Consider the following 26237-nt stretch of genomic DNA (forward strand, 5'->3'; position numbering starts at 1 on the left):
GGCTGGCACTGGGGGCTTCGGTGAGTGGTGGCTGGGACCCTGGGGCCTGGTACCAGGGCCGGTGTCTTGCTGTGAGTAGCATGGCAGAGCTGCTTCCGGTGCGCTCGGCCATCTTTATGAAGCTGTGATCTACAGGAAAATGGCCGCCGGCGTTGCACAGCGCATGTGTAATTTTCCTGTAGATCAGCTTCAGAAAGATGGCCGCGCGCACCGGAAGCCGCAAGGCCCCGGCTCACAGGCAGATACCCCTTCTGCTGCCGCCACCTGCTACCACCACCGATCTCACTCCACCACCACCGGTAAGTTACTTTCGGACCATAAGACGTCGACCCTCATTTTCCTCCCAAACTTGGGGGGAAAAAAGTGTGTCTTATGGTGTGAAAAATATGGTAAACGCAAGTCATATCGAATACATTTTACCACTATCATGAATTACAATATGTCACGAAAAAACAATCTCAGAATCAGTGGGATCCGTTGAAGCATTGCAGAGTAATTACTTCAAAAAGTGACAGTGGTCAGATTTAAAAAATAAGGCCTGGTTATTAACCTAAAAAGTGGCTCGGTCCTTAAGGGGTTAAGCTCGCTTAATGTTGTCACAATTCTTATGGCATTGTCTTTAGATTTTGTCTGGGGCACTTGTGCACTTTCCAATTTTTTCCACTCACCATAGCTTTCCTCTTAGAGTTCATTTACTCATACCAGGACTAACTCTATATATTTTGTTATGCTATTGGGCAATGCCATAAGACGTATACTTATTTTACTATACTTACCTAGCTGTGTGTATATTTTATTAGGAGCTATTCCTTGATGTCAGTCCACATTGCTATTTTTGGCGTTCTCTTCAATTTTTTGCAGAGGCTTATCATTTGGGCTATTTAGCAATTTACTTTGTATGACAACCTGGATATAGTATCAACTAATTAGTATTTACCATAAACTGAGCACTTTTTTGTCCAGGGTTAGTCTCCTATATTTATAGTAGTGTATTACTATGTATGCTGTAGTGTTCTCCTAACAGGGCACTTAATAATAAGTTTTTATCCTTTTTTCTAATAAAGAGTTATTGGTTTTAGTTAATGCTTCTCTTCTTTACTCTGGATATTGATTGTATGGCCAGAGCATGTGTTTATAATATTACCTGAAGTGCCATTGACATACTTTTGGACACCTTTTGTTAATACACTGTGATTTTATGTAGCATAAATTATGGTGAAGAAAATGAAAAATGGATGATGTGTAGCACAGACTGATAAATCTCAGAATGGGCCTCACATTATACACTGCTCAAAAAATAAAGGGAACACTTAAACAACAGAATATAACTCCAAGTAAATCAAACTTCTGTGAAATCAAACTGTCCACTTAGGAGGCAACACTGACTGACAATCAATTTCACATGCTGTTGTGCAAATGGAATAGACAATAGATGGAAATTATTGGCAATTATCAAGACACCCTCAATAAAGGAGTGGTGCTGCAGGTGGGGATCACAGACCACATCTCAGTACCAATGCTTTCTGGCTGATGTTTTGGTCACTTTTGAATGTTGTTTGTGCTTTCACACTCTTGGTAGCATGAGACGGACTCAACAACCCACAGAAGTTGCTCAGTTAGTGCAGCTCATCCAGGATGGCAACAACCCAGCAGCAGGACCGCTACCTCTGCCTTTGTGCAAGGAGGAACAGGAGGAGCACTGCCAGAGTCCTGCAAAATGACCTCCAGCAGGCCACAAATGTGCATGTGTCTGCACAAACGGTTAGAAACCGACTCCATGAGGGTGGTATGAGGGCCTGACGTCCACAGATGGGGATTGTGCTCACAGCCCAACACCGTGCAGGACGCTTGGCATTTGCCACAGAACACCAGGATTGGCAAAGTCGCCACTAGCGCCCTGTGCTCTTCACAGATGAAAGCAGGTTCACACTGAGCATGTGACAGACGTGACAGAGTCTGGAGATGCCATGTAGAGCGATCTGCCGCCTGCAATATCCTTCAGCATGACCGGTTTGGCAGTGGGTCAGTAATGGTGTGGGGTGGCATTTCTTTGGAGGACCACACAGCCCTCCATGTGCTCTCCAGAGGTAGCCTGACTGCCATTAGGTACCGAGATGAGATCCTCAGACCCCTTGTGAGACCATATGCTGGTGCGGTTGGCCCTGGGTTCCTACTAATGCAGGACAATGCCAGACCTCATGTGGCTGGAGTGTGTCAGCAGTTCCTGCAAGATGAAGGCATTGAAGCTATGGACTGGCCCGCCCGTTCCCCAGACCTGAATCCGATTGAGCACATCTGGGACATCATGTCTCGCTCCATGCACCACAGACTGTCCAGGAGTTGGCGGATGCTTTAGTTCAGGTCTGGGAGGAGATCCCACAGGAGACCATCTGCAACCTCATCAGGAGCATGCCCAGGCATTGTAGGAAGGTCATACAGGCACGTGGAGGCCACACACAATACTGAGCCTCATTTTGACTTGTTTTAAGGACATTACATCAAAGTTGGATCAGCCTATAGTGTGTTTTTCCACTTTAATTTTGGGGGTGACTCCAAATCCAGGCACCATTGGTTAATAAATTTGATTTTCATTGATGATTTTTGTGTGATTTTGTTGTCAGCACATTCAACTTTGTACAGAACAAAGTATTCAATGAAAATATTTCACTCATTCAGATCTAGGATGTGTTATTTGAGTGTTCCCTTTATTTTTTTTTTTTTTTTTGAGCAGTATATTTATGGGTTGTGCTACCCAGCCTAAAAGGGCCCGGTGCTTGTTTAATGACCCTTTGTCCAGTTTCTTATCCCCTCTTTGCAACCAAGACTAGAAACTCTTTCCCCTATTGGCATACCAGTAATGTGATCAGTTATCTTCACTATGACCAAGTAACAACACTTGGTTATTGCATATCATTTAGAAAATGTCATAAAAATAAAAAGAATTTTCTAGTTTCAGAAAATCTCTATCCCCAGGCTCAATTATTATTTTTTTAAGATAAAATTTTTCTTTACTCTCCCTCCCTGGGTCCAGCACCGAACCTTTGTGCTGCTCCCAGTATATGTAATTGTCTGCAGTTCTGATATCACTTCGACACCGCTGAAGCCAATCACTGGCTCTGCCAAAATAGACAGCACGGGCCGCTGAGCTCACTGATTGGCTACCTTGCTGTCGACATGTCAGCACTTCAGACAATAACACACTAAGTGCTAAACTAGAGAGGGTGAATAAAGCACTGTTTCTTCTTTTTATATATATATATATATATATATATATATATATACAGTACAGACCAAAAGTTTGGACACACCTCATTTAAAGATTTTTCTGTATTTTCATGACTATGAAAATTGTACATTCACACTGAAGACATCAAAACTATGAATTAACACATGTGGAATTTTATACTTAACAAAAAAGTGTGAAACAACTGAAAATATATCTTATATTCTAGGTTCTTCAAAGTAGCCACCTTTTGCTTTGATGACTGCTTTGCACACTTCTGGCATTCTCTTGATGAGCTTCAAGAGGTAGTCACCGGAAATGGTCTTCCAACAATCTTGAAGGAGTTCCCAGAGATGCTTAGCACTTGTTGGCCCTTTTGCCTTCACTCTGCGGTCCAGCTCACCCCAAACCATCTCGATTGGGTTCAGGTCTGGTGATTGTGGAGGCCAGGTCATCTGGTGTAGCATCCCATCACTCTACTTCTTGGTCAAATAGCCCTTACACAGCCTGGAGGTGTGTTTGGGGTCATTGTTCTGTTGAAAAGTAAGTGATGGTCCAACTAAACGCAAACCGGATGGAATAGCATGCCGCTGCAAGATGCTGTGGTAGCCATGCTGGTTCAGTATGCCTTCAATTTTGAATAAATCCCCAACAGTGTCACCAGCAAAGCACCCCCACACCATCACACCTCCTCCTCCATGCTTCACGGTGGGAACCAGGCATGTAGAGTCCATCCGTTCACCTTTTCTGCGTCGCACAAAGACACGGTTGTTGGAACCAAAGATCTCAAATTTGGACTCATCAGACCAAAGAACAGATTTCCACTGGTCTAATGTCCATTCCTTGTTTTCTTTAGCCCAAACAAGTCTTTTCTGCTTGTTGCCTGTCCTTAGCAGTGGTTTCCTAGCAGCTATTTTACCATGAAGGCCTGCTGCACAAAGTCTCCTCTTAAGTCTCCTCTTAACAGTTGTTGAAGAGATGTGTCTGCTGCTAGAACTCTGTGTGGCATTGACCTGGTCTCTAATCTGAGCTGCTGTTAACCTGCGATTTCTGAGGCTGGTGACTCGGATAAACTTATCCTCAGAAGCAGAGGTGACTCTTGGTTTTCCTTTCCTGGGGCGGTACTCATGTGAGCCAGTTTCTTTGTAGCGCTTGATGGTTTTTGCAACTGCACTTGGGGACACTTTCAAAGTTTTCCCAATTTTTCACACTGACTGACCTTCATTTCTTAAAGTAATGATGGCCACTCGTTTTTCTTTACTTAGCTGCTTTTTTCTTGCCGTAATACAAATTCTAACAGTCTATTCAGTAGGACAATCAGCTGTGTATCCACCAGACTTCTGCACAACACAACTGATGGTCCCAACCCCATTTATAAGGCAAGAAATCCCACTTATTAAACCTTACAGAGCACACCTGTGAAGTGAAAACCATTTCCGGTGACTACCTCTTGAAGCTCATCAAGAGAATGCCAAGAGTGTGCAAAGCAGTCATCAAAGCAAAAGGTGGCTACTTTGAAGAGCCTAGAATATATTTTCAGTTGTTTCACACTTTTTTGTTAAGTATATAATTCCACATGTGTTAATTCATAGTTTTGATGCCTTCAGTGTGAATGTACAATTTTCATAGTCCTGAAAATACAGAAAAATCTTTAAATGAGAAGGTGTGTCCAAACTTTTGGTGTGTGCTGTATATATATATATAGATATAATATTTTTTTTTTTCTGTTTTGTTTTTTTAAAAACAAACTTTAGCTGAGGAGTTGGGTTTCCGAAACCGGAAAACTCCTTTAATGAAAATGAAGTGTCACAGTATTGTACTTTTCCCCTTTAGTGCTGTTCTTTATCTGGGACTAAGATCTGCTTTAGGCTGCAGGCTTCTGGTGTATATGTAGACATTTTGTATTGTCAGTTGCAGTTTGCGGTGTAAAGATGAACTTATTCGGCTGTAATGATTTTGGACACTAACACATTCATTTGATGGTTTCCTCTGACAAGTATGTTTATATGATGAAATAATGAACACATGTGATGGGAAACAACTAGTCCAAGGGATATTTGGTTTGGTTTACCATTCCACAGCCAATCAGATAGCAGTATTTACAATAGATGAATATTTTTTTACTTTGATGTCTGTCTGGCTGTAGTAGATGTAATCTCACCTCAATATTAAGTTTTCAGATTTTTTATTGGCTCAGATCATCATCTTGCATTTTTCTAAATACACTGGCTCGCTCCCTTGGATTCATTCCTCTGTTGCTGTCTGCAAGTTGCCCAACATGCTATCAGATCTATTAATCTACAATCTGTGTGTGGCCACTGATTCCCTTTATGTCCCATTGACAGTATTGGTTTTCCCAACCTTCTTGAAAGTTGGCAAACAGCAAGTCAGTCACTAAGAATTGCACTGCTGTGTCATGACTATGATTAAGTAGCATTGTGAACTGTACTGCTACTTCGCTATTTTGCATCGTAACTTCAGATTAGTGACCATTCTTAATGAAGCATGATGCCATCCAATGAAACTCCAATGTGGGCTCGTGTGAAGAGCTCAGAAACTGGTTTGTGACTTGTTGGTATGCTTCTGTTTTGTTTTTGTTTTGTTTTTTTAAAAGGCAATTGAAAAAAGATTCCTAAAGAAGGATAAAACTTTAAAGTGAAAAGCTATAGCCTTCTCTTTTCCAGGTGGTCTTTTTTTCTGTACCATTACTACTGCATGTGAATCTACACTAACAAAGAGGTCACCATACAAACCAGAAAACACCAAACCAGTGTCTCAAGCCTGACTAGCTGTTCACATAAATGTGCACATGGCTGTACAAAATAGAAAAAGAAGTCTTTGTTTTTTTTATATAGCTTTAATATTGAAGTGACCAGTCATCCAAATATCCTGATGGTATTAATTATCCATTACTGGAGTGTAGTCAGATTTAGTCAACTTTTCCACATGATAAATTCCCTCCAACTCCATCCATGTCCTTGTTCTAGAATTGTAGAATGCCCGCTGTTCATATAAATGGCCGGTACCATTCATTATTTCATTCCTTTTTGTTAGTGTAGTATAGGACTTCCTACCTTTGTTGGTATGAATGTTGTTTGTTTCCTAATCTAAATGTAATTGTCAATGAGAAACTCAACCTTGGTCATATTTACTAGATTGTTGCTGCTTATTGTAAGGTGAAGGTTTAGCTCTCAAGTGTCTTCAACTTGGGCTTAAAGGGAATCTGTCAGCAGGTTTTTGCGATTTAACTTGAGGACAGGATGAGGTAGGGGTTAAAACACAGAATTCAAAGATGTGTCACATGTCCAGCTGTGTGGTGTTGTTTACTTAGACTGAAGGTTTTATCACCTTGTGATTATGATTGCCTGGACTACACAAATTCATTCCTCCTGGTCCGACTCCGCCCCTCCTGTGACAAGCAGCTTACTGTCTAAAGCTATGTACACTGAGAGCCTGGTGTGGGCAGGGTTAGCTTTCTCAGCTCTGCTGCATGCTAAATCTCAAAACTCTAATTGTGTCAGAACAGATTCACACAGAAAACTAAATTAAACACCGTTGGATTCAGGGTCTCTTTGCCTACATCATACTGCTCTCAGATGAGGTAGCCAAAACCTGCTGACAGATTCCCTTTAAAAGCAACACCATGGTTAACGTAGATCATCATCGTATACTAGAATGAAGCAGCTATGGCTCCCATCCTGTCTCAAGTGTCTTCGTTCTTGTGATTGGTGTGGGTTATTTCAGTCATACCTTTATTATTCGCAAATCATTGCATCTATTTCTATATCTGTATTCTATTTGCATATTTGTACAGGTATCTGTTACATAGGAAAAAATATGTGAAATTCTAATTGTAATATATGTATGTGCATATGCATTTATTTATATACAGTGGGGAAAATAAGCATTTGACACACTGCTTATTTTGCAAGTATCCCCATATACAAAGAGAGTTCTGTAATTTTTATCGTACGTACACTTCACCTGTGAGCGACAGAATCTAAAAAGAAAAAACAGAAAATCACATTGTATGATTTTTATTAATTAAAATGCATTTTATTGCACAAAATAAGTATTTGATCACCTATCAACCAGCAAGAATTCTGGCTCTCATAGACCTGTTAGTTTTTCTTTAACCCCTTAACCCCTGAAGGTGGTTTGCACGTTAATTACCAAGCCAATTTTTACAATTCTGACCACTGTCACTTTATGAGGTAATAACTCTGGAACGCTTCAACTAATCCCACTGATTCTGAGATTGTTTTTTCGTGACGTATTGTACTTCATGATAGTGATAAAATTTATTCGATATTACTTACGTTTATTTGTGAAAAAGTCAGAAATTTGGTGAAAATTTTGAAAATTTCGCAATTTTCAAAATTTGAATTTTCATGCCCTTAAATCAGAGAGATATGTCACATAAAATAGTTACCCGTATTTTTCAGACTATAAGACGCACTTTTTTCCTCCAAAATTTTGGAGGAAAGTGGGGGGTGCGTCTTATAGTCTGAATACTATATACATGGCTGTGCGTGGTGGTGTGTGTGGGGGAGCAGCAGCGGGGGATCAGCAGGGCACAGGAGGCAGCAGCAGCCTGCGGCAGCCTACGCTGTGCCCGCTACTAAAGAAAATTAATATTCCCTGCTCCCCATGCCTATGGGCGTGGAGAGCAATGAATATTCATTTTTCTTAATAGCCAGCACACTGTACCGCAGCGCAGCTCCTGCTGCCGCTCTGCGGTCTGTGTGCCCGCTATTAAAGCTCATGAATATTCCCTACAACAGTTAATATCCATGGTCTTTAATAGCAGGCACACTGACCACAGAGCGGCAGCAGGATCTGCGCTGCGGTACAGTGTGCCGGCTATTGAACAGACTGGTCACTGCTCCCCACGCAGAGTCCCGGTGCGGGGAGTAGTGACTATTCCAGCACAGCGTCTCACACTGTGAGGGCGCATGGCAGGGACGCCATGCGCACCCTGCCATGCGCGGCTCACACAGTGAGAGTGTCGTCAGCAGATCGGGACAGCGCTGGAGGAGAGAGGAGGTGAGTATGATTGTTTATTTTTTTTTGCAGGCAGCGTGATGGGGGCTCAGAGGGTGCCATGCATACCCGGTTGGGGGCTCAGAGGGTGCCATGCATACCAGGATGGGGGCTCAAGGGGTGCCATGCATACCAGGATGGGGGCTCAAGGGGTGCCATACATACCAGAATGGGGTATCAAGGGGTGCCATGCATACCAGGATGGGGGCTCAAGGGGTGCCATTCATACCAGGATGGGGGCTCAAGGGGTGCCATGCATACCAGGATGGGGTATCAAGGGGTGCCATGCATACCAGGATGGGGGCTCAAGGGGTGCCATGCATACCAGGATGGGGGCTCAGAGGGTGCCATGCATACCAGGATGAGGGCTCAAGAGGTGCCATGCATACCAGGATGGGGGCTCAAGGGGTGCCATGCATACCTGGATGGGGGCTCAAGGGGTGCCATTCATACCAGGATGGGGGCTCAAGGGGTGCCATGCATATCAGGATGGTGGCTCAAGGGGTGCCATGCATACCAGGATGGGGGCTCAAGGGGTGCCATTCATACCAGGATGGGGGCTCAAGGGGTGCCATGCATACCAGGATGGGGGCTCAAGGGGTGCCATGCATACCAGGATGGGGGCTCAAGGGGTGCCATGCATACCAGGATGGGGGCTCAAGGGGTGCCATGCATACCAGGATGGGGGATCAAGGGGTACCATGCATACCAGGATGGGGATGAGGGCCAGGTATACCAGGATGGGATGGGGGCCACTTATACCAGGAAGGAGGGACCATACATACCAGGATGGAGGATATTAACAGAATTGGGGGACATTACCCCAATACCAGTGTCAGCAGCAGACCCCCTTCCCCATAACAGGGCATCATGACCACATTTTTTGCTTCAATTTTTTTTCCCTATTTTCCTCCTTTAAAACCTAGGTGCGTCTTATGGTCCGGTGCGTCTTATAGTCCGAAAAATACGGTAATAAATAACATTTCCCACATGTCTACTTTACATAAGCACAATTTTGGAACCAAATTTTTTTTTATTAGGGAGCTATAAGGGTTAAAAGTTGATCAGCGATTTCTCATTTTTCCAGCAAAATTTACAAAACTATTTTTTTAGGGACCACATCATATTTGAAGTGACTTTGAGGGGCCGTTATGACAGAAAATACCCAAAAGTGACACCATACTAAAAACTGCACCCCTCAAGGTGCTCAAAACTACATTCAAGAAGTTGATTAACCCTTCAGGTGCTTCACAGGAATTTTTGGAATGTGGAAGAAAAAAATTAACATTTAACTTTTTTTCGCAAAAATGTTATTTTAGACCCCAATTTTTTTTATTTTCGCAAGGGTATAAAGAAAAATTGTCCCCAAAATTTTTTGTGCAATTTCTCCTGAGTAAGCCAATACCCCATGTGTGGGGGAAAGCCACTGTTTGGGTGCACGGCAGGGTTCGGAAGGGAAGGAGCGCCATTTGACTTTTTGATTGTAAAATTTCCTTGAATAATTAGCGGACGCCATGTCGCATTTGGGGAGCCCCTGATGTGCCTAAACAGTGGAAATTCCCTACAAGTGCCACCATTTTGGAAACTAGACCCCTCAGGGAACTTATCTAGTTCTGTGTTGAGCACCATGAACCCCCAGGTGCTTCACAGAAGTTTATAACATAGAGCTGTGAAAATAAAAAAAATCAAACTTTTTCCACAAAAATGATCTTTTAGCCCCAAATTTTTTATTTTCACAAGGCTAAGAGGAGAAAATGGACCCCAAAAACTGTTGTGCAATTTCTCTTGAGTACGCTGATACCCCATATGTTGGGAAAATACACTGTTTTGGCGCAATGCAGGGTTCAGAAGAGAAGGAGCACTGTGTGACTTTTTGAAGCAAAATTGGCTGGAATCGAGAGCGGACGCCATGTCGCGTTTGGAGAGCCACTGATGCGCCTAAACAGTGGAAATCCCCCACAAGTGACCCCATTTTGGAAACTAGACCCTTCCAGGATTTTATCAAGGGGTATAGTGAACATTTTGAACCCAGAGGTACGACACAGAATTTGATAACATTAGGTCATCATATTGAATAAGTTGTCATTAGTCTTGAGTGCAAGTGCTCGCTACTTGAGTTTGCATCGGATATTCATGTATGCACCATGTATTGCCGATACTCAAGTGACATGCTCGAGTCCCCACCCCGCATGTTTCACGGTTGTTAGACACCCAAAAAAAAACATGTGGGGATTGCTCGTGCATGGCAGGCAATCCCTGCACTGTTCTAGTCGCCATATCATCATCATTTTTTTTCTTTACTTTTGAAAAAATCCCAACCCCAACACAATCCAAGCCCCATCCCTAATACAACCCCAACCCTAATAGAACCCTAGCATAACCCTCGCACAACCCTAACCCTAGGACAACCCTAACCCTAGAGTTTATTTTTTATGCCGTTCCTCATGCCGTATAAGTGATTAGACGACTTTATTCTTTGGGTCGGTGCGATTACAGCGATGCCAGATTCATAACGGGTTTTTATGTTTGGCAGCTGTCACACACTAAAAGACGCTTTTTTTTTGCAAAGACTAGTTTTTGCAATCATTTTTCCATATTTCAGCCGACAGTCATGTAAGGGCTTGTTTTTTGCGGGACAAGTTGACGTTTTTATTGGTAACATTTTCGGGCACGTGACATTTTTTGATCACTTTCTATTCGGATTTTTGGGAAGCAGAATAAACAAAAACCAACCAAATTCAGGAATTGTTTTTTGTTTTTTGTTTTTTTTATGCCACTCTGCGTGTGGTAAAATGGATAAGGCAGCGTTATTCTTCAGGTCAGTACATTTACAGTGATACCACATTTATATAGTTTTTTTATGTTTTGAAGCTTTTACACAATAAAATCTATTTGATAGAAAAAAGAATTGTTTTGCATCGCTTTAGTCTAAGAGCTATAACTTTTTTATTTTTCGGCTGATGGAGCTGTATGGCGGCTTGTTTTTTTGCAGGACAAGATGACGTTTTTAGCTGTACCATTTATATTTACATTCGTGTTTTTGATCGCGTTTTATTCCATTTTTTGTTTGCCGGTATGATGATAAAGCATCATTTGATAAAGCATCATTTTTTGCTTAGTTTTTTTTTTTTTTTTTTTTTTTTTTCACCGTGTTCACTAAAGGGCTTAATTAGTGGAGCAGTTTTATAGGTCAGGTCGTTCCGGACGCGGCAATACCAAATATGTGTGCTTTTATTGGTTTGTTTGTTTGTTTTCATAATAATATTTATTTATGGGTACAGTATATTTTAATTTTTTGGGGATTATTTTTTTCAATTTTTTTATATATATTTTTACAATTTTTGGGGGGATTTTTCACTTTCTTTCACTGTTTTTCACTTTTACACTTTGTCCCACTATGGGACTTTCACTTTTTGAAGGCTGATCGCTTGCATAGCATAGAGATGCAGCAGCAGCATCCCCTTTGCTATGCAGGCTGTCAGCCTGCAGACACTAGTTAGCTAGATCGTGCACTGAGCACGATCTACCTAACATGCTGATGCTCGCTGACCCAGATGTCGTCATGACATCAGGTTACCATGGCAACTACCGGGACCCAGCACAGACAGCGTGGGATGCCTGATAGACGGTAAGAGGGTAGCGCTTACCTCCCCTTGCTTCCAGAATGCTGCGATCGACTTCAACAGCAGCATTTCGGGGGTTAATGTGCCAGGAGCTGTGCGGGACCGCTTCTGGCATATAGCACTGGGTGTATGCTGTGAAAATCAGCTGACACTCAGCAGCGATCACCCCGCACAGCTTGTGTGAGGGCGCGATCACATTGTGCGTAATCGTACGTACCTGGTCCATAAGGCCCACGGCACAGGGACCTACTATTACTGAGAATATCAGAAAAGGGTTAAGAAGCCCTCCTACTCTGCACTCATTATCTGTATTAATTGCACCTGTTTGAACTCATTGCTTGTATAAAAGACAACTGGGCTACAGGACAATAGTCCAGCTGCTTGGTGAGAAGGCAACAACTGTTAGCTCAGTTATTAGAAAATGGAAGAAACACAAGCTGAATGTCAATCTTCCTCGATCTGGGGCTACATGCAAGATCTCACCTCGTTGGGTAAGGATGATTCTGAGAAAGGTCAGGAATCAGCCCAGAACTGCATGGGAGGACCTGGTCAATGACCTGAAGAAAGCTGGGTCCACAGTCTCAAACATTACCATTAGTAACACACTACGCCATCTTGGACTACAATCCTGCAGGGCACGCAAGGTCCCCCTGCTCATGGCAGCACATGTCCAGACCCGTTTGAAGTTCGCCAAAGACCATTTAGATAATCCAGATGAGGCATGGGAAGGAGGTCATGTGGTCAAATGAGACCAACTTTTTGGTATCATCTCCACTCGCTGTGTTTGGAGGCAGAAGAAGGATGAGTACAACCCCAAGAACACCTTCCCAATTGTGAAGTATGGTGGGGAAAACATCATGCTTTGGGGTGCTTTTCAGCAAAGGAAACAGGATGATTGCACCGTATTGAAGGGAGTATGGATGGGGTCATGTATCTCAAGATTTTGGCCAACAACCCCCTTCCCTCATTGAAGATGGGTCGTGAATGGGTCTTCCAGCATGACAATGCCCCGAAACACCCAGCCAGGGCAACTAAGGAGTGGCTCCGGAAGAAACATTTTAAGGTCCTGGAGTGTCCTAGCCAGTCTCCAGACCTGAACCCAATAGAAAATTTTTGCAGGGAGCTGAAACGTAATGTTGCCCAGCAATAGCCCCGAAACCTAAAAGATCTGGAGAAGATCTGTATGGAGGAGTGGGCCAAAATACCTGCTGCAGTGTGTGCAAACTTGGTCAAGAACTACAGGAAACGTCTGACCTCTGTAATTGCATACAAAAGTTTCTATACTAAATATTAAAGGGGATCTGTCACCACTTTGGAGTTATAAGACCTCTACTATGGGCATACAGGGTATAGAAAAGTAAATCTATACATACCTGTATGGCCCATGGTAGAGGTCTGAATGCAGAGAAATGTAGTTTTATCGCCTTGGTTTTTCACAGGCTTGGCGTCCCCCGGACGCCAAGCTATCCCCGCCCATCTGCTTATTATTCCACCAATTCTCTGCCTATGTCCACGTTTACCATATTTCCCCCCTCCCCGCATGTGCACTCACAGGGAGCGCGCTTTGTTTCCTCATCTCCCGGCGCATGCGCAAAGCGTGGCTTACATAGGCGCGCTTTGTTTCCTCCTGGGTTCGTTTGAGTGAGCACAGTGCCACGGTGCTGTATTGCGCAGGCGCCGGGGAGTCACTGTCTTTGTCCTTAGACAGCTCTTTGATCTTGACCATGGTGGAGAGGTTAGAGTGTAATTGATTGAGTGTGTAGACAGATGCGATTAATACCGGTAATGAGTGCAGAGTAGGAGGGCTTCTTAACAGCAATTTTATATATCGTAACTTGTATACTGAAAAATATTATTGATTGTGTAGCTTAGCGGTTCTCTGACAATGATTATGTGTTTTTTTTCCTGGGACATTGGTGCTGAGACCTTTGTTTATAATATTTGCACATAATTTTGTCCACTAGGACCCGGCTATTAGATAATTCCACCATACCAAATTACTGGCTACTTGTATGTTTTTAGCATATGCTTTCAAACTCACCAGTATTTCTGGGAGCAATTGGCATTGGGTTATAACACACACAAGATATCCATCTCTCTGTTTTCCTTTATCTGCCGATTGATCAATAAACAATAGCTTATGTTTTGCGCTTTATAAAAGATTGTGCCATGGCAGCTGGTTTTGAGTAGCTACTTGCCCACAGGACAAATGCATTTACAAATCTTGGGAAGCGGTTTCTCCATCTTACTGGAGTTTGTTTTTCCGAGTAGGCCTTTCAAATAACTTGATTTAGATCTTACCGTTTGTTTACTGTAATTGCTACTCAAATACTGGCTTTTTCTTACTTTGGTTTCTATTTCTGAAATTTCAGTGTTCAGCTTTTTAGTTGCTCCTCAATTGGTAATGCTTCTGAGGCAATGGCTGTTAAATTGTTTTTCCCAAGGCAGCTTAAAAACATAGAGGCGAAATGGGAAAAATAATATATATATTTTTTTTTTCGTGGTTTGAAACCGTAAGTAATTCTAAATGAATAAAGGTTTAAAGACTTTTTTGGAATACTTCTCTATCGTTCGTCATTCATGGATTTGATGAATAAATATACATTAAAGGGGTATTCCCATCATATAAACTGTTGGAGAACTGCTAGGAAATCTCATCACTTTATTATCAGTGGGGATCTGACCTCTGGGACCCCACCAATATATAGAAATGACAAAGAATGTGCACCCATGACTTAAAAGTAAGAGAATTAGTTAATATATTTTATAAGAGAAGTTCTGAAGAACTTTTATAGGTTTGGTGGCACCACGGCTTATGCATTGTAGGCAAGAAAAGGATGATTTTTGCAGCGAAGATGTTATTTTTCTTAATGTAGTCAGATCTCAAAATAAGCAAAAAAAAATGAACAGTAAGCTTTTCACCTTTCTAAAGGCCCAATTACACATAAGATTGTTCGTCCAACAGCTGTCTCTCTTGACTTCCCCATACACAGGAATGCTTGGTTGGGCCAAGTTTCCTATGTTCCCTGTGAGAGACTTCTCTTTTCCTATACACTTTAGATTGTTGGCCGTTCCCTATGATATCGGCGATTTCTATATATGAAGGCCTAAAGTGTCAAAAAATGGAGTTCAATAGTCATTTAGAAAGGTTTTCTGTAAATTTCTGCTTCAGAAGCCTGACATAGTTCAGTAACATGAACCATGTCCCTCTAAAGTTGTGCAGCCCAATGTAATTTCAGACATCAAAACTAAATGTAAGGATAGCGTGTGCTATTTATTATCAACAATTACCTGCAGCATCAATTATTATTATTTTTTTAATAAAGAAGTGTGCATGGGACTTCAGTACATGACACATACACAGTGAAATTATAATTATATTTTCTGCACTTATTTATATGTTTCTATTTGTGTTTTTTTCGTTGTGCAAATGCATAAAAAAATGCCAGGCCAGCAGTTTAATCTGCAGACTTGGGTTTCCAATTGAAATGAATGGGTAAAATGTGCTTTGTAAAGGTGTGTTTCCGCAACAGGAAACCTCATGGTGCAGATGTGAAAAACACAATTTCCAATTCCCCTATGGATTCAAGCATGTGATGGGATTAAATTAAAACTCATCCACTTTGCTGATATATTTAAATGCTGTGAATATTGCGTGCAGAAAGTCCACACCAAATATTCAGTTTGGGAGCCTAACCTAAAAAATACCCTCCTTTCCTCAAGCTGTGTGATTTACTTTCCACATTATTTTGTATTTCTACTGCATTGCACTAGAAAGTAAAGTGGTATGAAGGACACTTTCACTCTGTGTTTAGCTAAGGCTCTTCCTTTCATTGCTCTGATGGACTGAGGACAGTTCGCTTTATGGTTGCTTAATTTAATCTCTTCTGGGCAGTTTAAAACAAAATAAAAATAATGGTTGAAAAATAATTTATTTATGAAAGGGAAAGTTCAATAAAAATAGTTTCTAATAATATTTTTATTAGGGAGTCCCTTTTGCCAAGCTGTCATCGCATGGCAAATGTTGCAGGGAATGGGTGGCACAGCCAGATATCTAAGCGCTTAAGACCTTCAGTTTCGATTTCACTTGTATTATTAGTAAATTGTTGATGTACTCTATGTATCAAGATAGCCATGACTTCGAACTTTGAAGTTTGGTTATATAGGTATTAGTGATGAGCGAGCATGCTCGCCGAGTATCTTCAGCGTGCTTGGGTGTTATGTTTGAGTAACTCTGTGCACATGAATTGCGACTGTTTGAAAATGCCTGTTTCTTAGGCATTCCTCACATGTATTAAAGCTGTCAAACAGTTGCAAATCATGCACACGGAGTGACTCAAACATAACACCCGAGCACTCTGAAGATACTCAGCAATCACCCGGGCATGCTCACCGAAAGGGATCGCAGAACATATTTGCTCATCACTAATAGGTATTCTTTTCATTCTGCATTTTTCAACTTTGTGGAAGTGGACCAAGTGGGTACACATATATTCTTCCTTCCTGCGTTTTTTCATACATTTATATAATGCTTTTATAACTTTTTTCTTAGGTAAAGAAGAAGAATCATGTCAGTTAAAGGAACTCCCTGTAGAAGCATTAGCAAGAAGTAGAGAACTTACTTATCAATGGCTTCATACACAATGTGGAGACATCAATACAAATCGTTCTGCATCATCCAGGTGGTATAATGGTCTTCTTATTGTACAAATGATTTGCTAATACAGAATACCGTGCCTCATACAATATGTATATGGAAAGGGATCAGGCCATGTTCACACCATCTCCTTTAACATATGTCTGAACAGTTTTATATTAAGTTTATGGTGCTGATTAAGAATGACTTCTGGCTTTGCTACATTGGCTCTAGTTTCTGAGATATTTAATAGCTAATTATTAATTATAGTAGAATTCTGGCTTCAAAAAGTCTCTTTTAGAACTAGCCTACAAATTGAAATACAAAATAATTATATGGGATATTTCATTACTTAAGATGCTGTTAAAGAGTCAAAAGACCAAAAGCTAATTCATTTGTTATCACACACAAGTCGCATTGGGGGAATGAATTATTTTCATGGATGAATTATCTCAAAAGCTAGAACCAATTCAGCAAAAGTAATGAGATTTTTGAATTCAACACCCTCAAAATACCCTAAATCCATTCAAAAAACCTTGGCACCTGGAAAAAAAAATTTTTGTAGACCTGGTATCAATAATTACCTGCAGCATATAATATTTCTTTATTTTTTAATAAAGAACTATGCATGGGATTTCAGTACATGACATATACCGTATTTTTCATATTATAAGACGCACCGGACCATAAGACACACCCCAAATTTTCAGGAGGAAAAAATTGAATGCGTCAAATGGGCGTCCGTTTTACAGTCCGAATTCAGCTTAGCGACGGCGGTGGTGGAGCAGGGACACAGGAGGTGTTTGGAGGTGCGACTCTGTGGGGTGATGCTGCAAGTTCCATCCCAGGCTGGAAGAAGGGGCTCTCAGCGGTGCTCGGCAGCAGGAGTCGGACTATGCTGCAGGCGATGCTGCGGGTCCTGCACTTGGAGGAGGGGGTGTCCGGAGGTACGACGCTGCGAGGCGATGCTGCGATTCCCAGGGTGGTAGGAGAGGGTGTTTGACGGCCATCAGCGATACTCGGAGGTGCGGGGGCTCCACCAACATTTTGTGAAAGTCCGGAGCCCCCGCACTTCCATGTTTCCTATGTGGTGGACTCCGGGAAAATGGCTGCCGGAGGCGACGCCTGCGCAGATCGAGATCTCAGGAGCCAAAGATGTCGAGAGACGAGGATAGGAAACATGGAAGTCCGAGGGCTCGGGACTTTCACAAAATGTTGGTGGAGCCCTTGCACCGCCGAGTATCACAGAGGACCGTTAAACACCCCCTCCTACCACCCTGGGCATTGCAGCATTGCCCCAGCATCGTTCCTCCAGACTCCCCCTCCCCCAAGTGCAGGACCTGCAGTATCGCCCGACTCCTGCCACCGCCGTCCCCCTGGTAAGCTACATTCGGTCTATAAGACGCATCCCAATTTTCCCCCAAAATTTAGGGGGGGGGTGCGTCTTATAGTCTGAAAAATACGGTAAACACTCAAATTATACAATTCAAGTGTTCCAAGTAAAAGTATCTATGGTACAGTCGATTCACACATTGCAAATTTGGTGCGGATATGTAAACTGAAATCCGCAGCTTTTCTGCATCTAACATCCGCACATATTTTCTGCACTTATTCTTTTTAGCTTACTAATGGATGGTAATCCCTGGCAATTCATTGTGAAGCTGGGTGTACACTCCCCAGCTTTATCGGTGCAATGCACATACCCAAGGAGGCAGTGATGATGTAGGACTCAGATAGCCATTACCGCTGGCTCTACAAATTTTGTTTCTGGCTGAGCCCTGTGCCACAGCTGCCTCCCTGCACATGCGCAGCTGACATGTTCCCATCAAAGTCTTTTCAAACCGATTCGCTCATCTCTTCTCACTACAGCTGCTAAAAATGCAACATTGAATTAATACAATGGTTTTATTTAGGTAATAAAAATACATATTGGTTCATTTTATGCATTACCCCGGCTAGTCATGGGCTGCATGTGCACAGCTTGGATGGTTTATCCTAGTTTCTATAAATCACGTATAGACCACAATTCTATATTTCTCCCAAAATGTGATACTCCTGTGATTTATGAATATGCATATACAGAAAATGCCATCTCATTTCTAGCCCCGTGGTATAGAATCAAGTCTATAGTTTGTATCATTCTATGTCCTTTTATTGCAGAAAGCGTTTCTTGCCTGAATTAAACCATGACGTTCTGAATGGAAGACGGGTCCAGTTTGTGGTAAGATATTATCCCGTATATTTCCCTTAGGGATTATTATCTGATTCTATCTTAACCGCTAAATATTCTGAGAAAATACTCTGCATATATTTACATACAATAAATGGCCATGTGCTAAGCACACCACGGAACCGATTGTAGATGGCAAACCTTAAATAATACATGTGTAATTGCATCAAGGTGTTGGTTAATACACTGCGTACATTACTGGTGACACTGGCATGGTTTACATCAAGAACCAGAACTCTGAGATACAATTTGCATGCTGATTATTCATCCCTCCCTTATTATTGTTAGAGATTACATTCTGTTTTGGCTCAAGGTTATATTATTATTATTTCATTTTTTTTCTTTTCTACTTTTCTGATAATGTCAAAGATGTTTTACTAAAAACTCATATGAGAAAAGTGAAATATTGTCCATGCACATGTTTATGGAAAATTTAAAATCTTTTGACTGCTCACTAGTGATGATCGAGTATGTTTCATTAATCCTTTCCGGCGAGCACGCTCGGGTGCTCGCCGAGACGTGCTCAGGATTTCTTTTATTGTCGCCGCAGGTGCAAGTGTCACGGCTGTTAGAATGCGGCGGCAATAAAAGAAATCCCGAGCACGCCGAAATACTCGGCGAGCACCCGAACGTGCTCTCCAGAAAGGGTTAATGAAACATACTCGATCATCACTACTCACAAGTCTATTAAAAGCTGGTCCGCAGCAGTGATGCTTAGCTTTGCTTATCCAAAAAATATATATGCAGTATATAATGGAAAACAACCGTAGATTTCACCCATTGCAAAGTAATGCAGACATAATAGTCAATGAGAGAAGTCATCTGTCTGGTTGCATTATCAAACCTGTTCTGGAAGATGAAAGGAAGAGCTTGGAACCAGCAATGACAGTTCCTATATTTTAAGCACTGATATGAGTTTTGCACTTGGAATAGTTAGATCTGCATGTTTTGTCACAATTTTCAGAGTAATGCTCCTCTAAGCAAAGAAGCTGATGACTTAGACCTGTTGTCGGTGAAATCTGGCAGTTCAGTATTTCGAAACAGAGAAGAAAAAGTGAGAACTCAAAGAAGTTCTGGGACATCTTCTAGTAAGTTATAAATTTAAATGGTAAGCATTTGGAAATCTGATGACATATTAAAGAGAACCTAACATGTTAGGTTATGGGTTGAACTCTTTGGACTTAAGTCTACCGTCAACCTTAAAAACTATGAAACTATTAGTTCTTTTGACAGGAGGTAGAATGGCGCAGTACCTTGTCAAGATGTATTGTGCCATTCCTTTCTTATTCTTGCTATAAATTTCTGAATGTATTGACAGCTGGGTGTTACCAATTGTGGGCATGTCCCTGTACATTATCCAATCAGTGCTGACAATGTTAGAGTGTGTAAAGATACATCCTATGTATAGGGGGGGGGGTGGCAATTTTCATTTGTCAACGTGTTAATACTGTTCTGTGAGCGATAACAGATAAGAGGAGCACCATAATGTGGCATTTTATGAAAGGATGCTTAAAAGGGTATTCCCATCTCCAAGATCCTATCCCAATATGTAGTAGGTGTAATAATAATAATATTAGCAAATACCTCCAATTAGAAATGTAGTATAGTATTTTTGATTCGGTATGTCTCTTTCCTCATGTGCAGACGTTGCAGGACCTTAGGTATCCAAGGTTACGTCCTCTGATAGTGACAGTTAGTTAGCTAGCTGCTAGTGGTTGTAACCATGGATACCTAAGGTCCTGTATTGCCTGCACATGAGGTAAGTGGCATAGCGAATCAAAAATACTATACTACATTTCTAATTGGAGGTATTTGCTAATATTATTATTATTATTACACCTACTACATATTGGGATAGGATCTTGGAGATGGGAATACCCCTTTAAGAATCATTACTTTACGGTGAATGCAAGTATTACCTAGAACAAACATGTTAGAAGATCTGCACTGCAGATGCAGGTTGTAGATTACAGTGAAGGTTTCTATCATTGATGCAAACAGGCTAAAAATTGTCTACCTTGTCAAAAGGACTGTCGAAACCAGCGTTCCAAAGTATCTGCACTTGTATGTGGCACGCCTTCTGAATTCTTAGTAACATAACATTTTAGTTGGACATCTCTTTAAAGGGAAGTTCCACTGTGGAGCTTTTAGGTAATTGTTTAAATTAAATTATTTGATATATTATTAAGGATAAATGCAAATCAAATTCACAGGACCCAGTCCTGCCGTCAGATCAGCAATCTGTGGCCACTGGACTGTAACACTGAGAACTGACTCCTTCCTCCCAGCATTTGCGTCTCTTCTTTTGATTAGCCAGCCTGGTGCGACATCATCATTGCAGTGTGATGCATATGTGATGTTGCGCTAATCTGAATAAGAGCCGCGGCTGCCAGGTAGTAGGAGGAGGTTGTCAGGGCTCCTGTTCAATGGCTATGGTGACTGACCTGGCGGCTGCGCTGAGTCCTATGAATCAATTTGCATCAACTCTAAGTAACAGATAATTTCTCTTTAACAATGGCAATTTCAAATCCCTTATAGCTATCGTGCAGATTTATACATGTAGATAAACTATTTTATTTGGGTTGTAGTGATCTTCTAGACCAGAGACTTGGAGAAGGTTTGGTTATAAGCGATGCTGGTTTATGACTGAATTCTGGGCCATAAACTATTCTGCAGCTCTCCATCATCAGATTTCTTGTCACAGTTGCATTTCCTAATCTCTCTACAAGAATTTGTTGGAACTGGTGATTTTCAAAAATTGTACTGAAAATCTATAGAAAAAAACAACTCGGGGAGGTAGGGGGGTTTTGCAGTAACTTTTGATATGATCTCACTGGAGAATGTCAGTGATATATTCTTCATTCAGTAGTTTCCACTTATTATTTTCTTCTGCTTTAAAGTTTTCCCACAAACGAAGTACATTTTAATTTGTAGATCTTGAAATAATATGTTCTACAAAAAATGCTACTGTGCTTAGATATTCTTAGAAATGTGCCCTGCTTTGTACTGTTTAATGGCTGTGTCCGGACATAAAGAGCTGCTCCAATTCATGGTCTGAACATACCACAGCTCTTGGCTAGGGGGAGAAACATAAGTCACTTAAGATAAGTGAGAATGGGAATCAAACAGCAAAGGCTCGCAGCAGTTGCTTTCTGAGGTAACACATTTCCCTGCCTGAGGTAACACAGGAGCAAGTGTTTTTGCTGCATCTCCAGCACTCTGAGCTCAATATATATCAAGTCAGTCGTAGGAGCTCCAGCAGCCCTTGAGCTTATTTGTCGCTTACTTGATATATGATGATAAGTTCACAGGATTGGTGACACAGCAGAAACACTCACTCCTGTGTTACCTCAGTAGAGAAATGTTACCTTTAGAAAGCAGCAGCTGTGAGCCACCGCTGTTTCGTCTTTATACTCACTTATCATAAGTGCCTTATGTCAGCCCCCCTCTTCTCCTGGCTAGGAGCTGTTGTATATCACGACTATGAACTTGAGCAGCTATGCAAGGTTAGACACAGCCATTACACAGTACACGGCAGGGGCACATTTATAAGATTATCTCAGCACAGGAACATTTTTTGAAAACACATCCAATTGTGGAACTTATTATTATTCCAAGGTCTATTAATTAAAATTGCCTTTTTTTCCTGGGACAACACCATTAAAGGGTACCTATCACGTAAAATAACGCTATTAACCTGCAGATATGGGGTTAATCTGCAGGTTAATAGCATTCTGACACCGTGCAGCGCCGGGACTGAGAGCCCCGCTGCCGGGAGGAAATTAACTTTTCTTCCCCCCGGCAGCATTCAGCTTGCTGTCAGTCAGTGCGGGGGGAGCTTGCTGTCAGTCAGTGCCGGGGGCACGGTTACAGCTGCTGCAGTGACTGAAACCGCGCCAGCACCCTTATGACTGGAAGCTGGACGCTGCTGGAGGGAATAAAGTTAATTTCCTCCTGGCAGCGGGGCTCTGAGTGCCGGCATCACACTGTGTCAGAACACTATTAACCTGCAGATCAACCCCATATCTGCATGGTAATAACGTTATTTTACGTGACAGGTTCCCTTTAAGTATGAGATTGTTGGGTCACTTATTTATGAGGCATGGCCAGCAATTACAGGGTGCGACATATAGCATACAGTATATTATTTGCACTCCTGTCGGTAGATACGTACGTTCAATTTAGCGAACATGTTTTAGCTATGATGCCTGAACTATGTTATCTGGATTAGGGCCATCATCTGGAAGTGATCAACATTGGTATCATGAACAACAATTCACCAAGTGCCATGTTTTAGATCTGTCTCTCTATTTGAATGTGTTAATATAGTTGTCATTTTTTTGTTCTTTAGACAAAAATTTATTTGCACCAGTGAAAACTAATTCTGGGCCTCAGCGGAAAGAACGCATATCATTTCGAGACAATCCAGTTCAATTCAGTGGTGGCTGGGGAGGAGGAAAAAAGAAGGGAAAAGCCAATAAATAGTTTATTTTAAGGATACACAGATGAACCATTTAGTATATTCTATATTATTCAAAATATATGCCATCCTTAAATGGATCCAGATTTACAATAAAAAAAAATTTGGGAAACTCTGAAAATAATGTCTGTCTGATATTTCCTAGTAGTTCTTTCTTCTATTGTGATATATGAAATTCATATTATTTTTTAAGCTCTTGTTTGAAATATTTTTCAGTTAACTAAATTATTTAATTAAAAAAGTTAGAGTATATGACATTGTTGTGATTAATGTTCTGCCTTATTTTGTATGATATATTGTACCAGTAAAGAACTTGAACACAATAACTGATTGTGTGGGAATCTTTGGATTAAATTTTTTTTATTTAAAGACTAGCACTAAAATGCTTGAATGTGATTTTTCATAAAAATATTTTAGTGGATGTTTGAATCAATTGTAAGTTTTAATAACAAAATATATACATTTTTTTGATACACCATGTTAAACTTCAGTGACACTTAGATATGAAAAATGTTACAGAGTAAAAGCTAAAGACTTGCCACTAAATTGTTTTTGTTTAATTATCCTTCAGGCATTTAAAGTTATGAATTTTGTATTAAAGTTCATTACTTTATTTTGCTTCATTCTCTCCCAAGCACTATGCTGCATTGCCGTTATAATACTGAGTTCATGCTCCTTTAGAATCTTCTTTCAACTGCTGCTCAGCTAGTTCAATTCTTATTCAAACAATCTGTGTATGGGAATTCCCCTGCCTGAAAAGAATTCCCTCTGGGGAGCAAGGAGGCACAAACATTTAGTCCCTCCATACACAGGTTGTTTGAATATAGTGTACAGTAAGTGCTCAGCAGCAGTTGAAAGGAGCTTCCAATGCATGAACTCTGCATTAAAATTGCACTGCAGAATAATGTTTTGGGGAGAAAAAAGAAAAATAAGGTAAAAAAAAATATGAACTTTGCAATGTCTGGATGATAGTTAACTAAACTTTTTTATTTATTTAAACGTCAAGTTATTAGTCTTTTTAAAACTCACATAATGAGGTAAAAGGGATTTACCACTGCTTGTACAAACCCATCTGAAATGCTGTAGTTCCCCAAGTGAAATAAAAAATAAATACTCATGTCCCGCTCATTGCGCTATTTTGCAATGTTGTCCTCAGGTCTCCTGGCGCTCGCATGACATTTTTATGCCACATAAGTACTGCAGCCAATCAACTGGCACTGATTGGGTTACTTCTATCACTATTATACTCTTATCCTTGACAAAATGTAGATGTACGGTGAAAGTGTGAGCGCTGAAGCCCATTATCAGCTGCTGATTGGCTGCAGCGCTCTCATAGGCATAAAAATGTCCCGCGAGTGCCGAGAGACCCATTGCCGACATCACTGGAATACGAAGTGAGTATAAGCGTTTTTTTTATTTTATGCAGAGTAGTAAAGCATATAAGAAGGGGTTGTCCAAGTGGTGGACTATCCATTTAACATTACAGTCAATTTCTTGATGAGGTCTTAAGTAAGGATGAGGAAAGACATTCATCAGTGGCAGCAAGGAGAGTTTTTTGTCAAATAGACATATTTGGATGTTTATTTCCTTTGCTGTTCACAAAATGGCTAAACAACTCTACTAAGCAAGAAAAAATACAATGCATCATTACATTACATTACATTACATTCAGTTCAGAGAATATAGAAAATGTAAAGACTTTGAGAGTCACCCACCTCAAAAATCTTCAAATAGATTAGAATTCAGTTGAAAGCTTTAATGAATTTAACAATAGCAAAATCATATCAACTCCTCTGAGGAGACAGCATGGATCAGGTCTAAATGGTAGAATTGCTGCAGAAAAGCCACCAAATAAGGGTACTAGTAAGAGGAACTGGTGAGTGTGAATTTTTGTATTTGATGCAGAAAAGATAAATGGCTGACCCCTGGATATGTGGTTCCCACAATAAAGCATGGAGGATATATGGTGTAGGCTTGCTTTCCTGGTTGGCAGTGTTGAAGATTTATGTAGAACTCAAGGTACAGTGTACCAGCATAGCTACCACAACATTGCATCTAATTTGCTCCAAGTCCGGCTACTATTTTTGTTTTTTTATAAGAGAACAAAGACCAATAAAACACTGCCAGTCTACGTTGGAGCTACTTAATAGAAAAAGAGTGTGATGACTTGCTCTGTCAGAAGACCTGGTCCTCTACTGAATATTGTGTCCAACTTTTGACTGGTTACTGTATATAGTTATTTTGATTTATTTCGGTGTTCAGGTATGAGAATGGTTACTTCGCGAATCAATTCGTGGAGCATGTAAGAAGAAAATATGAATTATTTGTGTTATTTAGCCGTATAGTCATCCTCAATAAACCAGAAAGTAAAATTAGCAGTTGTTCTATATAATGCAAGAATACAAAAAGTGCAAAATGAGATTCTATGCAAATTAGCCATGGTTCTTGCCCTCCTTTTGCGTTTTACCTGATCAACTGTTTATGAGTCAGAATACAGAGTACGTGATACTTGTACACTGACGAGCAAAGGGGCAACAGTGTTTTGAATTTTTTGAATTTCAGGCACCATATCTCACCATCCACTACCACCATCACCATCATTTTATAGAAAATCATCTTGGCTATTGCATCCATTAATTTGACTTGGAACTATTTTGCATATGATTAGTTATGCAGATTCTTGTCATGTCACTGCATTGTTACTGTTTTGCTTCTGGTAATGGAAAAATCTTTTTCTTCCTGTATACTACAAATTACAACCTGTTCTCACATTTCCCAATACCTCAGCGTGTTTTTGGTTGATTCCCAAGCTAAAGGTCACTGGTTCGAATCCAGGAGCAGCCATGAAGATGATTTCCCATGAAAAGAGAACCCGCTTCATCCAGCTCATCGATAGCGGTCTCTCAGCCAAGAAAATTGCTGTTTTTTAAAAATAATATATGCATCATATGAGTGCAATGAGAGTTGGTAGAATGCTAAATGAAATTCTTCCATCCATTCAA

At 40.9% G+C, this 26237-nt stretch overlaps 1 protein-coding gene across 1 annotated transcript in view; it reads left to right on the top strand.

Annotated features, from left to right (window-relative positions):
• LRRIQ1 (leucine rich repeats and IQ motif containing 1) overlaps positions 1–23516 on the top strand; it is a 195885-nt gene extending 172369 nt beyond the window's left edge. Inside the window, exons 23-26 of the mRNA XM_073651622.1 lie at positions 16442–16571; positions 18686–18746; positions 19720–19843; positions 23107–23516. Of these exons, the coding sequence (XP_073507723.1) occupies positions 16442–16571; positions 18686–18746; positions 19720–19843; positions 23107–23240 (449 nt within the window). The 3' untranslated portion in view covers positions 23241–23516. The remainder of the gene's footprint in view (positions 1–16441; positions 16572–18685; positions 18747–19719; positions 19844–23106) is intronic.
• Positions 23517–26237: the final 2721 nt, after the last annotated feature.

Source organism: Phyllobates terribilis, unplaced genomic scaffold (genome assembly GCF_046119375.1).
Source record: "Phyllobates terribilis strain yellow unplaced genomic scaffold, ASM4611937v1 Scaffold_11__3_contigs__length_659146591, whole genome shotgun sequence".
NCBI classification, from domain to species: domain Eukaryota; kingdom Metazoa; phylum Chordata; class Amphibia; order Anura; family Dendrobatidae; genus Phyllobates; species Phyllobates terribilis.